At 44.7% G+C, this 13,872-nt stretch overlaps 1 protein-coding gene across 1 annotated transcript in view; it reads right to left on the minus strand.

Moving 5' to 3' along the window:
• The window catches only part of FSTL1 (follistatin like 1), a 57,844-nt gene that overhangs the window by 12,598 nt on the left and 31,374 nt on the right, over positions 1-13,872 (minus strand). Inside the window, exons 3-6 of the mRNA XM_069555161.1 lie at positions 7,663-7,767; positions 5,369-5,498; positions 4,507-4,539; positions 3,098-3,228 (exon numbers count right to left, since the gene is read on the minus strand). Of these exons, the coding sequence (XP_069411262.1) occupies positions 3,098-3,228; positions 4,507-4,539; positions 5,369-5,498; positions 7,663-7,767 (399 nt within the window). The remainder of the gene's footprint in view (positions 1-3,097; positions 3,229-4,506; positions 4,540-5,368; positions 5,499-7,662; positions 7,768-13,872) is intronic.

Genomic DNA, 13,872 nt, shown 5'->3' on the forward strand with positions numbered 1-13,872 from the left:
GTTTTGTAAAACCTCAGTTCTATCATCTCTCCACTCAGTTTGGCCCATCTCTGGTTCATCTTGTTTTTAACACAGTCCAAACCTGCTCTGCCCTTCGAGCAACAAAACCTCGAAGCCCTGGGGCACCCAGAGAAGGCACCTGTGCCGCAAGATGAAAGACTGAAAGTATCTGGGCAAAGGCTGCTGAGGGCCTTTCAATCGCAGACCCCGCTAAGGGGGGCAGCCTGAACCCAGGCCTTTGCTGTCAAGGAGCCTGGGAGTGCTTTGGAGGTCTCTGTAGCCCCATCCCTGGCACTATCCCCCAGACATTCTTGAATTTACTCTATCATACCATGTTCTCAAACCCTAATGATCATGGACAACAGACTTGTGAATTAGAATCAGTGTTGGAGCCGAGGATGCATATTTCTAACAAGTTGCTTGTAAACAGTGATGTCAGCGAACCTCAGAGCTCACTCTGGGAACCACAGGATCATTTCTTCCTGCTTGATTTCCAACCTTCCTGGCTAGCTCTCAGTGCTTACCTCTCACATTGGTACCCTTAGCCGACCTCATCAAAGGCAAAGGCCCTGTACGTTATCCACATCAAAAACCTGCCTTGTGGAAGTGGTGCAAAGCCCCCGACCCTGCCACCCTGTGCTGTGGGCCCCACTGTAGACAGTGCAGCCTGCCCTCGTGATCCAGCTCATGTTCCATGAGCACAAGTGAGCTCAACATTATGCTCCCTTTGGCAAGATGCTCAACTGAGACCTGGGACCATTCGGGATGCCCAGGCCCTTGCTGCAGGTGGAGGGCAGCAACTTCAAGGCTCTGATCAAATTCTAATTTAGATACTGCTGCTCTCCAAAATATTTCTAGTGGAAAAAAAATTTTTTTTTTCAAAATTCTTTCCCTAGGCTGCCTCATTCTGCTACCCTGGGAAATAATCAGCACCCCATGTTACTTTCAAGGTAGCTCTCCAGATGGTGGGAGAATTTCTGGAAGAAAAGTCTGCACAGGTTTCCAGGTAGAAGAGAAAGATACAGCTACTGACTCTGATGCATGACTATCACATATCATGTAAATTCTACTCTAAGGCTGTAAATCTTCTAGTGGTATGTATGACAGGTATGTATAAACAACTCTGGGGGCCCTTGCTTAATACCTATTTATTATTCTTGTCCCAATTCCTAGGAAAAGATCTCAGATGCTCTCTCGTCACTATACTTTTACCCTGGCTCCAGTTTCAGCCCTGGTCACCAGGAATTCAGGGTGTGTGTATGTGTGTGTGTGTGTGTGTGTGTGTGTGTGTGTGTGTGTGTGAGAGAGAGAGAGAGACATGGTCATAAAAGGCTCTGTGGCTCTCTGTGTGTGTGGCATTGTCATAAAAGGCTCTTTCTACCTGAAGCCTTCCCTCTTTACTCTGTTGGGCTTTTGTCTAAAAAATAATGACCGAATCACCAGTTCAGATGAGAGTCTGATTTTGGTCTCATCCAAATTCTGATTAGATTTGTTTTGCAACTAATTTTGATGAAAGGAATGTCAGCTGGGCTGGAGGGCAATTCACTGGTTTAGAAACAGTCTCTGTGAGATACAGATCGCTTAGCAACAGGCAGCTGTTTGCCTAGTGGGGAGAAGCCTCCCTTTGAAGATTGTACCATATGGTTCTTTGATGATCATCAAGAAGTAGATTGTGAAAACCCTATTTTCTTGGAGGACACTTGGAAGAGCGAGCACTGTGTTCGTCAGTTATGAGCAAGCTTTCTTGGTTAGGATGAGAATGCTCTAGAGAAAGGGTAGTTTCTCCAGGGGCCTTGGAGTTTTTAGACAGGCACCTATGAGAGAAAGTTATTGCCGGGGGGGTGGAGATGTATGGGGCCCTGGTCCTTAGGAATCAAATTAATAGCAGCTGCCAGTGATGCCCAAGGCATGTTCCATCAAGAGGCCACTATGAACAGTTATAAGGTCCCAAGAAGTCTCCTGGAGAGTGTCCTGGGCCCATGATTCCTGTGCTGTAACGACCAAGCCAAAGTTACTGCTCACAACAGACCCAGCAGGTGCTGTTCATTTGGCTTTCAAAATATAATTTTCTTTAGTTTCTCCTCCTGTCCAAATCTCCTGGCTCAGCAATGTGTGTTTTTCTGTAGATAAGGAACTACCCCTGCCCCCAGAGCTCCCTGATATGGGAGTGGCTGAGACAGAAGACAGAGTGAGAGGGCTGTGCTTTCTCTTCTCAAGCCCCTGGAATCCAGAGAGACTGACTTTCTGCCACAGTGAGAAACATCTACTTAAATCAAGTCCTAGATGACCAATATCCTATTTCAGTCCAACACCATATTTCTCCATCTCTGGGCTGGGGGTGGGGTCCATGATGTCAGTTAACAAGAGGAATCCACAGACGAGGCTGGTGTTGACCACAGCTGGTGGCCACAGAGCTGCCTAGAAGTCCCTCATGTGTGGGGGCTGCTTCTGAGTCTGAGCTAGTCGAGCCTAGGACACACCATGGGGGTATGTGAGGGCATCTGAGGATGAGCCTCGGAGGGCCTCTACCCAGAGATGTGACTGTCTGTAAGTGATGGGGGCTTTCGTGGCTATGCGGGAACGCGGGTGCCTGAACATGTGTGGTGCGTCTGTGTACGACAGTCTCCATGTGGCACGCACACCTCTGCATGTGGTGGTGTGTTTCTGTATGTGGTGCTTATCTGAGTGTGATGTACATACATGTGTATGTTCTTATCAATCAGCTGGAAGAGCACCCTTAACTGCTTCTTTTAACAACTGTCTCAAGCTCTCTGAAAGATCTCTATGGCATGGCCGCCCTACTCATTGATAAATGCTGTTTCTTCCCTCATTTTCCTTTTGGAAAGCAGCATCTCTCCTCCCCACATGTGGAACAATCTGTTGCTTCAACCAAACACGATGGGAACATCAGTATCTAGGTTCATGAAGAATCCTGGACCCATCAAATACAAGTCCATTGACTCTCCTCAGATGAAGAAAAACTCTGTAAGCCATGGAGGGTCAAGTTAAAGACTTAGAGAAAAGCCAAACTGGGTGGGAAACAGGCTGAAGTGGCCTGGGTCTGGGAATAGGCAGCCAGCTCTGTGTGCTGGGTTACCTTAAAGTACTTGTCTAGGATTTCACTGTAGTTGCTGCCTTTGGAGAACCAGCCGTCTGGAATGATCTCCGCTTCCAGCCACTGGATGATGCGACGCCGGAGTTCATCGCGGTTGGACTGATAGCAAACGACTGCAGGAAAAGGGGTCGGCTGAGCAGTGAGGACCCCAATGTCACCCAGCACCCCCTAGCTGGTGGGCTCAGTGCCTGGGGACCTGCATGTGTCATCTCACTGAATTTTCACAGCAACCCAGGGAAAATAGGATTATTACACACATTTACAAAGGAGTCAATCCAGGCTACTGGATTGTATCTAACCCAGGATTCAAGCGCATGTCTAAAAGATTTATAAAGTTTGAGAAGGTGGAAACAGAGATTATGCTTAGGTGAGAAAAAAGTAAAAAGAAAAATAAAGGATATTTTCATTAACTTTAGGAAGCTGAGAGGGAAGAAAAATCAATCAATAGAACAGCTCTTTTGGGTCATAGATGAGCTGAATTAATAATAAGTGAGAACACTACAATTCTTTCTGCCACTGGATTTTTGATTCTTTCTATATAGCTTTTCCCTCTGTCCCCCTTAAAAACTTCTCCCATTTAAAATTTTATCCTATATTATAAGCAACAGAAGATGAGGTTGGGGAAGGGCATGTTGAAGCCCTGCTCTGGACAGCTGTTTGTTGTAAGCCACATGGCAACAACAGGTGAGGCTGGAAGTCTAGAGGACTGGGAGGCAGAGAAGGGAAAGCTTTGGCAAAAGGGAATTCCCAACAGATGTTGGGATGTAAAAAGGGCACTGAGCCAGAGAAATAAAACTGTGGGCATTTTTCCCCACTCTGGCACTTTCTGGCTGTGTGACTCAGGGAAATTCACTTAACTCTCTGAGCCTCAATTTCTTCATCTATAAGGTAATTATAGTAACAACTTCACAAGGTTATGTGAGGATCTAAGGAAAAGTATATGCTAAAGGAGTCTGTAACTATAAATCGATGAAATTTTAAATTTGTATTCACTGAAAATCATGGAAGAAGATCTGCCATTTTCAATTATCCCCTTTCCAAAACAGTTGTGCCTCCTGATTCTGCTTGTCCTGTGACACCCACAGGTCTGACAAAGCACTGAAGAAGGGACTCAGCGGCTTTTCCATCCTGCAGTTCAATCATTACTCAGCAAAAATGAAAAACACGGCCAACACTCTGATCCAATCAGCTGCTTTCCATGGCAAGTACCAACAACTGCAGTATTGCAGCTTTTCTGTGCTATGTTGAGGAGCGACCAGTTCTGGGTCACAAGCTCTGACACATTAAAGATCTTGTGAGCTTTGCAGGGAGGGATTGTGGAACATGGAATTTCCATCATGAAAAGAATTTCCTCCCTGAATGCACACTATAGAAAAAAAAGAGGTACTCACCTGGGCTGGCAGAAGGACTTACAGATTTCTTCTCTGTAGGACAAAAGGAAGAAAATGCATAACATAAAGTGAAGAAAAAAGAAAATTCTGTGTATTGCTAGGGTTAAAACTGCCCATATTAAGGGGCCACTTATATCTTTTCATCACTTTGTCTTGAATCCTTATCTCCTCTCCTTCTAGGTCCCAAGTATGGGGATCTTTTCTTTCCTGCTTTGTTTGAATTTTGAGGCCACTGAGCTGCCCTCCTGATATTATACCTCCTTTTGTTAGATGGAGGGGTGGGGAGCTGCTGGGACTTTGAGAATTCATACAGAATCATTACGGACAAAGAAACACAGTGGAGACCAACATGTGGGAAACAGCTTCTTTCTCCAGCGAAGTTCAAGTGTAGGCAGGAGGCTGGTGTCTAATTAGCAACAAGCTTGGAACCCCTTCCTTCTTACTCTGATAGCAGTGGTTTGAGTGTAAATCAGAGGAACTATGTCATCAGAACTGAAAGGTACCCAAATTTAAAAAGCACAAGATATGTGAAATTTACCTGCTTTCTAAAAAGGTACAGAATTCAGCTAAATACTACCACACTATTGATTGTTGATGTGGTCCCTATACACTATCCTTCTCCAGACAGTGTGGGAAGCCACCTGGGGAGTCTGAGGCAGGAAGGGCAGGGTAGAAGCAGGGCCACCCAGGGCAAACCCAGCAGGCTCATGAGCACCAAGGGGATGCCTCTCTAAGCAACTAGGTGGTCCCCACAGCTTTGGACACTGTGTTTGGGGTGGAAAGAACTCCAGGAAGCCAGGCCACTGCTCCTTCTCTGGCTCCCTGGCTGGAGCTGTGACATGGTGATGAGGGCACTACTTACCTTTGCAGTGTCCATCGTAATCGACCTGGATTTTGGATCCAGTGAGGCAGGCATCTCTATGCAGCTCACAGTGGTTGAGGTAGGTCTTGCCGTTGCTGCCACACACAGGCCTCTTGTGAGGTTTGCATTGCTGAAACAGACCGTGGAGGATGCTGGTATAGTCAAGGCTGAGTTTGCGTGTGCCACACACACACACGCACACACACACACACACAACCATCTTGTGAGGAGTCCTCCCCAGCAGAGAAGACTTCTACCCTGCCAGGGCACAGGGAGCCCCAGCTCTGGCATCAGTGACCCTCCCCTACTCAGTGTTGGAGGAATTATGTCACCTTGCAGTCCCTCATGGTGCTCTGTGCTGATCCTGGCCCTGGCCATCTCTTCTTTTCAGTGAAAAGAAATACCCACTCCTTGACCCCAATCCGCTCAAATTAGCAGGAAGGGCATTTTATCCGAAGCCAGGAATCTGGATTATCTGTCACTTTATCACTTAGTAGAAAGTCATTCAATGTCTGGATATCAAAAAACCCCTTAAAATTCCAAAATTTTATGACACAAAACAGCCAGAGCTGGGAATATGGAAACATTGAAAGGAATGTTTCCACAGCCCCCGACCCCCATCACCCCAATTCTTCAATTCTTTCAGGGTCTAGCTATAAGAATCTTTGCTCTGTTGCCTTATTTAGTATTTTGTTTTTCTCCTAATCTCACAACGGTTGTTTTCAGGCAGCGGGAGGGGGTGCCAGATCTTTGTGAAGTGTGACAGAGGATCATTCTGGACCAGGAAATGGACTAAAGTTCACTTGGCAGCTTGATTCTACTTTGGCTATTAAAGTGCCACAGTGACAGGCAAGCTTAGTTTCTTTACACTTCTGTGGTTTTTTAAAGGGGGAAGGGGTAAGCAAGTTCTGCTTAGACCTAATAAAGACATTAAAGCAAACAAGAGTAGATGTGGTAAAAGAGCACAGGACCCTGGAACTGAAGGCAGGTCGACCTCTCCAATTTACAGACTGGAAAATCAAAGCCCAGAAAGACAAGCTTTACTTAACCAATTTTTATCATTGGGCTATTAATATAACCCATTGGGCAAAGCAACTTGCATCCTGAGCAAAGCCAAACATGGTCGGTCTTCAGGGCATCCAACAGCAATTAATTTGCTTAAAATCACACAATGGTATGTGGCCAAGTTGAGGTTAACCTCCAGGTTTCTGGACCCTAAATGGCCACAGAGTGGCCAGCTACACCACTAGTGACAACCTCCCAGAATCCTTAACAGATCTGGTTTGCAAGTTTTTGAGTTGAGAGACTTCCTTTCTGGGACAATGGGTCAGGATCCTTCAACTGGTTACTAAGGTGGGTGAATTAACTTGCAGCAGTATGGAGGAATCCAGTCTTGGGTTCTTCTGACAGAAAGAGGGGGAAAGGGCACACATCCAAGCTGTTTATGTTCGCTAAGAGAGAGAATTCTGCCTACAAAAGAAGTATTTCTCAAAAGCTCACTTTGTTTTTTTAATTTCATTAAAACCAAAACCAAACCTGAAAAATCTGCATTCCAGCTAGTATTTTAAAATGCGCATATCCTTGACCTAGCAAGCCTAGGACTCAACCTAACAAGTGGGACTCAATCCTACAGAAATAAAGGCAACAGCACGTGAGAATATTTGGCCAAAGACATTACTGTTTACAATGGTAAACAACCTGAATGTCCATCTGTGGGAAAATGAGTACATAAATCTGGTTCTTTTATATCACTAAATATAACTGAGCTATTAAAAAATGAGAACTACATGTGCTGACCCATAGAGGGTCGTTGTTACATATTAAAGAGTACAAGACGCAAGTTGCATATATCTAGATCTGTCTACATTATGATCTCATTTTTGCATAAAATAGGGGGAAACTCTATATATTTATAGTTGCAGAGAAACAAAAAAAACTATGTGGAACAAATAAACACAAACTGTTAACACTGATTACCTCAGACTAAGGGGATTTGAAGGTTATGACGGGAGATTATTAACTTTATTGTTTGCATAAATGTCTGTATCACTTATAAAAAGCAATTGTTAATTTTGTAATTGAAAACCTTATAAAGCAAAAGAATTTTTAAAAGGAAAAAAATCCCTACATTCACATCTGATTTTTAACCCCCGAGATAAAAAGTGACTCTCTTCTTACAGAAAGTCAAGGTATGCTTTTATAAAGATGACAAAATCACTGGCTCTGCTCTGTAAACGGGTAGCTAACCACATGGCCTTGGCCACCATCCTCTGGCTCTCGCCCACAGTTCTTACCTCGATGCAGAGGCAGGTAGGCTCTCCTTTCTCTGTGACTGCACATTCCCGGCCAGCTCCACAAAACACATTGGCACAGATCTTGGATTTGCTCCTTACTTGCTCCTGAAACACAAAGCCATCAGGGAAACACTGTCCATGGGAGGAGCCCGTCTCTGGATGACTCAATGGTGGTGATTATCTCTCAGGCTTGGGTGTGGTCCAGTCGAGGCTCCTGGTGCTGAAGGGTCCTGCACAGCCAGAAGTTCTCCCTGACAGCCGGCATCAGTCTTGCTAGCTCTGCTCCTGCCCAGGCACAGCTGCCTATGAATCCCTAAGATCATTTCTCAAAGATCAAGTGTGTCTTTCTAGCAAGCTTCCTTTCTTCTGAAAATGTTTACTGAACACCCATTAAATGCTAGTACTAGGCTAAGGACAGGAGATATAAAGGCACAGTCCCTGTCCTCAAGAAGTTCCATGGCTATCCAAGGAAACACAATAAAGAGACATCCAGAAAGCAGTAGGGAAGTGTAACAGGAGGGCAAGACTCAAACGAGGCTTTCTAAAGATAGGATGCCTTCACTGACTCCTAAAGGATGAGAAGAATAAGCCAGGCACAAGTGGAAATGCTTGAGAGAAAATATAGGTATCTGAAGGACCAAAAATCTCACTGAGTGGTGTTCAAGGCACTGCCATCTCAAAAGGCAAAAGGATGGCTAAGCCATAGGAAACATGCATCTGCTGTTATCCACACGGTCTCGTGCAGCCCCTGTCCAAGTCTGCCTCCAGCTTTAAGATCAAGAGGGCTGACAGGGAGAACTGTTCTCAAACCATTTGGGCTCAGACATTCATGTCCAGGCACATGCAGCTGAACTGACCAGGCAGGGAATGGTCCCAGTCTGTGCCACTGAGAATGTGCATGTCCACAGGCACTAACCTGTCAGGGACACAGTCCTTTCCTCATATTGACTGGTGGCAGGAAGCCAGCCCCACCTCATCTGCCGCTCAGGCCAGTGGTAGTGGAAGCTGAACAAAGAAGCACGTGATTTCTCTAGCCCTTTTCCTGACTGGCTGGGCAGGCAGTCGTTAGGGCTTCCAGGCTCCTGTCCACTGGGGTGGCACTGGCTGTGGAAGAACCAACAAAGATGGCAGAGGTTGGGATGGGCTTGTGGGACTGGCTATAGTAAAGGTGGAGGTGGAATCTAAGATTCCTTCCTTCCGGAATTCGTCTGCCACGTCACGCAGAGAGCTCACAACCACAAAGCTTATAACTGTAAAATTCTTAGTTGGTAAATGTTCTATATCCAAAGCAATAAACAAAAGTGGATGATGACATCGTAGAGGCTACATCTAATACAGCTGGTCTGCTGCCACCTGGAGGCTGCTTTGCAAATTCCAGGTTATTTTCTCTCTCAGCCAGCTTGCTCATGATGCAGGGCTCCCATTGGTCTAGAAGCTTGCGATGCTCTCATTTCATTGGTTCACAGGCTGTTGCTAAACCCATTCTTTTTTGGATGTTGCTAAGGAGAATTCAATAAAGCTGGCAGGGAGCAAAGAAAAGAAGTAATTCCCAGAAGGCTGAACTGTTATTTCCTAAATCAGGAGTGGAATATAAAATTGAGTCTATTTGAGTATATTCCGGCTAAGCCCCTCGTGGAAACTGTGCCTGGGAATGGCAAGCAGGTACAAAAATAAAGAGGAAAAAGGCTATCACTGACCGGTGTGAAAAAAAAAATCTCCCCCTCTTCATGAAACAACATGCTAACTGAGGAATACAGACAAATATATACCCCCACTGAGTATGTCACATGAGTAAAAGACACACTAAGGCATAAAAAAGCACGCTCAGACACATGCCTACACTCAAAGGCACACCAGCAGATAGCCCCACAGGGAAACACCCACAAGACTTTACCACTTACTAGTTGTATGTCTGTCATTAGTCACTTTAATTCTTTAAGCCTTGGTTTCCTCATCTGTAAACCAGGGGTAAATACTAGCCCTGCCTTGTGAAAATGAAGAGAGAAAATGTATTTGGAATTGCGTCATAAGCTGTAAAGCAAATCGGCCTGTTAAGTACTATTCATGTTAATGTTTACAGAGCTTCCTGCAGAATAATCTGTGGCATCTACACAGCCTCTTATTTTTGCTTTTAGTGAGTATAAAAAATAAAAGCTTTTACTGATAGGTCAAATTCAAGCCAAGTCATTTTTCAGAAATAATTATCAAAAATCCGTTTGAAGAAACAGATACTGTTTACTTAAAATGTAATGACTAACATTTGAATGTTGTTGTTTAGTTGCTAAGACCCCCTGGACTCTAGCCCACCAGGCTCCTCTGTCAATGGTATTTGCCAGGCAAGAATACCGGAGTGGGTTGCCATTTCCTTCTCCAAGGGATCGTCCCAATCCAGGTATCAAACATGCATCTCCTGCTTTGGCAGGCGGATTCTTTACCACTGAGCCACCAGAGAAGCCCAATGTCTGAATAGTACTATTAACAATGACAGTGTTTTCATGCATAAAATTTCATCTTACCGTGGACAACCCTAAAAAACATGCATATTATTAACCACATTTTATAGAAGAGGAAACTGAAGATGAGAAGGTTGAGTAACTTGCCAAAGGTCCCACTGCTAAAACTGAGGAGCTAGGATTCCAACCCAGATGTTCAGACAATAGATGTCTAAGCTCCGATTTATATACACCTGGACCCTGCTAAGTTATTGTCATTATACATGATACATTATGACAATATTATAGACATCATAACTATCGCCATTTTACAGATGAGGGAACTGTGCCTTAAGATGTTAAATAAGTAGAAAGTGACACAGCTAGGATTCTAGCCAACCAAAGAGAAAACTGTTCTTTAATATTTGATATATTTTCATACCTAGATGATTGGAGGTTAAGGAAATTATGACGGGGAATTGATTTGCATAATTAGCAAATGTCAGGAGAAAGTGCTTAAGAGTATGACAGAGAGTTAGATTTGACTTCCACCCCGAACCTCTGCTCCTTACTTGCCAAGGTTGTAGGCAAGGTGCTCTCTGTAAACCTCAGTTTCTATATGTAAAACGGGAGCACTAATCTCTGTGAGCACTGGGAGGGTTATACAAGACGTGCTGCATACAAAAGAGTGCCTGCCATACATCAGAAAGCATCCATAATTACAGTGGGCAACTGATGTTCAAACAGTTTTCCCACTGAGATGCCAACATCACCTTGGGCTGTCAAGTCTCCACCCATCCTTCCTTACAATGAATGATAATACTGAGAACCACACTGACTGAATGGAAAAATCCAAGGACCTAACAACCCCATTATCCTGTTTGAAGACCACAGAGAAATGCTAGTTACACAAGCATTTCTCTTTGCAGGTGGCACATCTGTCAATAGGTGGCAATCTCTCTCTTTGTCTTGTGGAGCCTGGCACCACTCGCAGCCGCAATGCAGAAGCGCAGCCTCGGCTTTTGGTGTTAGCAGCTCCTCGCAGCTCTGTTCTCTCATGGAGATGTGGGGAGGGGGGTTGGGAGAATGGGCAGGTACCCCTTGGGCATCAGGACACTACAAACCAGGAATTTGCTGACTTGGGGAAAAACGTCTAACCTGAAGCCCTCATAGCACCCCTGCCCCCTAATTCTGTCCATTCACAGGCATGCTGTAATGCAAGAATCAGTAAGGAAGAAAATCTTTCTTTAGAGAAGGGGTCTCTCTGTGTTATTAAAAGCCTTTCTCCAAGCCCTATCATCTCTGGGAGTAGGGGTGTCAGGACCACCCTCGAGGCTTCTAGAAAGTTCCTGAGACTGGTAGGTAGTCTTGCCCATCTGCTGATTCTGAGTGGCGGGGTGGGGGGAACACCTTGAGAGGGGATAAACGTGGCACGAACATGCTCATAGCACAGGACAATGGCTGCCTTGTGTATGAGTGGAGGAGGGCATGGTGAGGAAGAGATGAGTTGGGGTGGCAGGTGGCAAGAGGCGGGTCTTGCCAAGTAGTCTAGGGGACTCTCTGCTGGATCTGATGCACAAAGAGGACCTTGGGAGGTTTGGGACAGGTGTCATGATGAAGGTGGTACTTTCAGATATTATTTCTGGTCCCTTCCAGCTTGGAAATACAGACTGAAAGTGCAGGACAGCCTGGGGAGAAGCTGCAGGCAGAGAAACCTGCCAGGTATAAGTCAGTAAATCTTTTGGGAGTGACCAGGGCCTGGGGCTAGTATTAATCAGAGCACCTGCAACTGAGTGAGAACTTAACAGATCTGTTTATCCTCACATCTTGTAGGTTTCCATATTTTTAGTCCCATATAACAGAGAGGGGGCTTCTCTTGTGGCTCAAATGGTAAAGAACCTGCCTGCAATGTGGGAGACCCAGGTTTGATCCCCGAGTCAGGAAGATCCAGAGGGGAATTTCAGATTCAGAAAAGCTCTGTGATGTGCGGAGACCACATTAACTAGCGAGAGCTAAGTCAGGACTGGAACACAAGTGAGCCTGAGCCTAGAGCCTTGACAGTCCCTTATTGGGAATAGTTGAGGACATGAGCTACAGGGAGAGCGTACAGCTATAGGAGCTGGCACAGGGAGAGGTCACAGGTGCTGTGCAGCTCTCACAACTGAAATAGGTTTGTTTGCTTTACCACCAGAACAGCTTTAGGAATCAGGTTCCAGGGCCGTATGAGAATTTCATCTATGTAGAGGCAAGCACATTGGCATAGGAATATTCTCTGGGAGTGTGAGCTCTCAGGTACATGAACCCATAAGTCTGAATACACGCCTGTGAGAGTGTGACTGAGTAGGGAATGGAGTGTGCTCTGGAAGGGTGGATACCATGACGTATGGAGAAAAATCAGCAAAATATCTGCTCCCTATGGAGAGCTATATCAAGTTTCTAGCTTTATCCGTCTATATCATTTCCCTCACTTGCTTTTACGTTGTTTTCATTATGTGTTGTAAGCCAGGTTCTGGGGGTTTGATCTCATTGATTTGCACAATGCAAATTCTCCTTGGAAAAAATTGACCAGAACATTGCTGACTTTTACCAGGGAAAAACTTCTCTGAGCTTCTGCATGGTGATAATGACACTTCTTTTTAAAAAATTTTATTGGAGGATAATTGCTTTACAATATTGTGTTGGTATCTACCATACATCAACATGAATCAGCCAAAGGTATTCGTATGCCCCCTCCCTCCTGAACCCCACTCCCATCTCCCTCCCCCTTCCACCCTTCTAAGTTGTCACAGAGCACTGGGTTGAGCTTCCTTTGTCACACAGCAAATTCCTACTTGCCATCATTTTACATATGGTAATGTATGTTTCTATGCTATTCTCTCAATTTGTCCCGACCTCTCCTTCCCCGACTGTGTTCATAAGTCTGTTCTCTAGGTCTGCATATCCACCGCTGCCCTGCAAATAGGTTCATCAGTACCATCTTTCCAGATTCCATATACAAGTGTTAATATACAATATTTGTCTTTCTCTAACTTACTTCACTCTGTATTATAGCCTTTAGGTTCATCCAGCTCATTAGGACTGACTCAAATGTGTTATTTTTTTATACCTGAGTAATATTCTATTATATATATGTACCCCAATTTCTGTATCCATTCATCTGTTGATGGACATCCAGGTTGCTTCCATGTCCTAACTATTAAAAAAAAAACAACTCTCTCCAGAAAGTAGGCATAACCCAGGTGGTGCTAATGGTAAAGAACCCACCTGCCAATGTAGGAGACTTAAGAGATGCAGGTTTGATCTCTCGGTTAGGAAGATCCCCTGAAGAAGGAAATGGCAACCCACTTGAGTATTCTTGCCTGGAGAATCCCATGGACAGAGGAGCCTGGTGGACTACAGTCCATGGGGTCGCACAGCTGGACATGACTGAAGCGACTTAACACGGCATGGCAACTCAACATAATAAAAGGCCATACACAACAAACTCATGGCAAACATTATTCTCAATGGTAAAAAACTGAAATCATTTCCTCTAAGATCAGGAAAAAGACAAGGGTGCCACTCTCACAACTATTGTCAACATACTTTTCGAGGTCCTAGCCACAGCAATCAGAGAAGAGAAAGAAATAAAAGGAATCCAGATCAGAGAAGAAGTAAAACTCTCACTATTTGTAGATGACATGATACTATACATAGAAAACTCTAAAGATTCTACCAGAATATTACTAGAGCTAATCAGTGAATGTAGTAAAGTTACAGGATATGAAATAAACACACA

The sequence above is a fragment of the Ovis canadensis genome, chromosome 1 (genome assembly GCF_042477335.2).
Source record: "Ovis canadensis isolate MfBH-ARS-UI-01 breed Bighorn chromosome 1, ARS-UI_OviCan_v2, whole genome shotgun sequence".
Taxonomy (NCBI): Eukaryota; Metazoa; Chordata; class Mammalia; order Artiodactyla; family Bovidae; genus Ovis; species Ovis canadensis.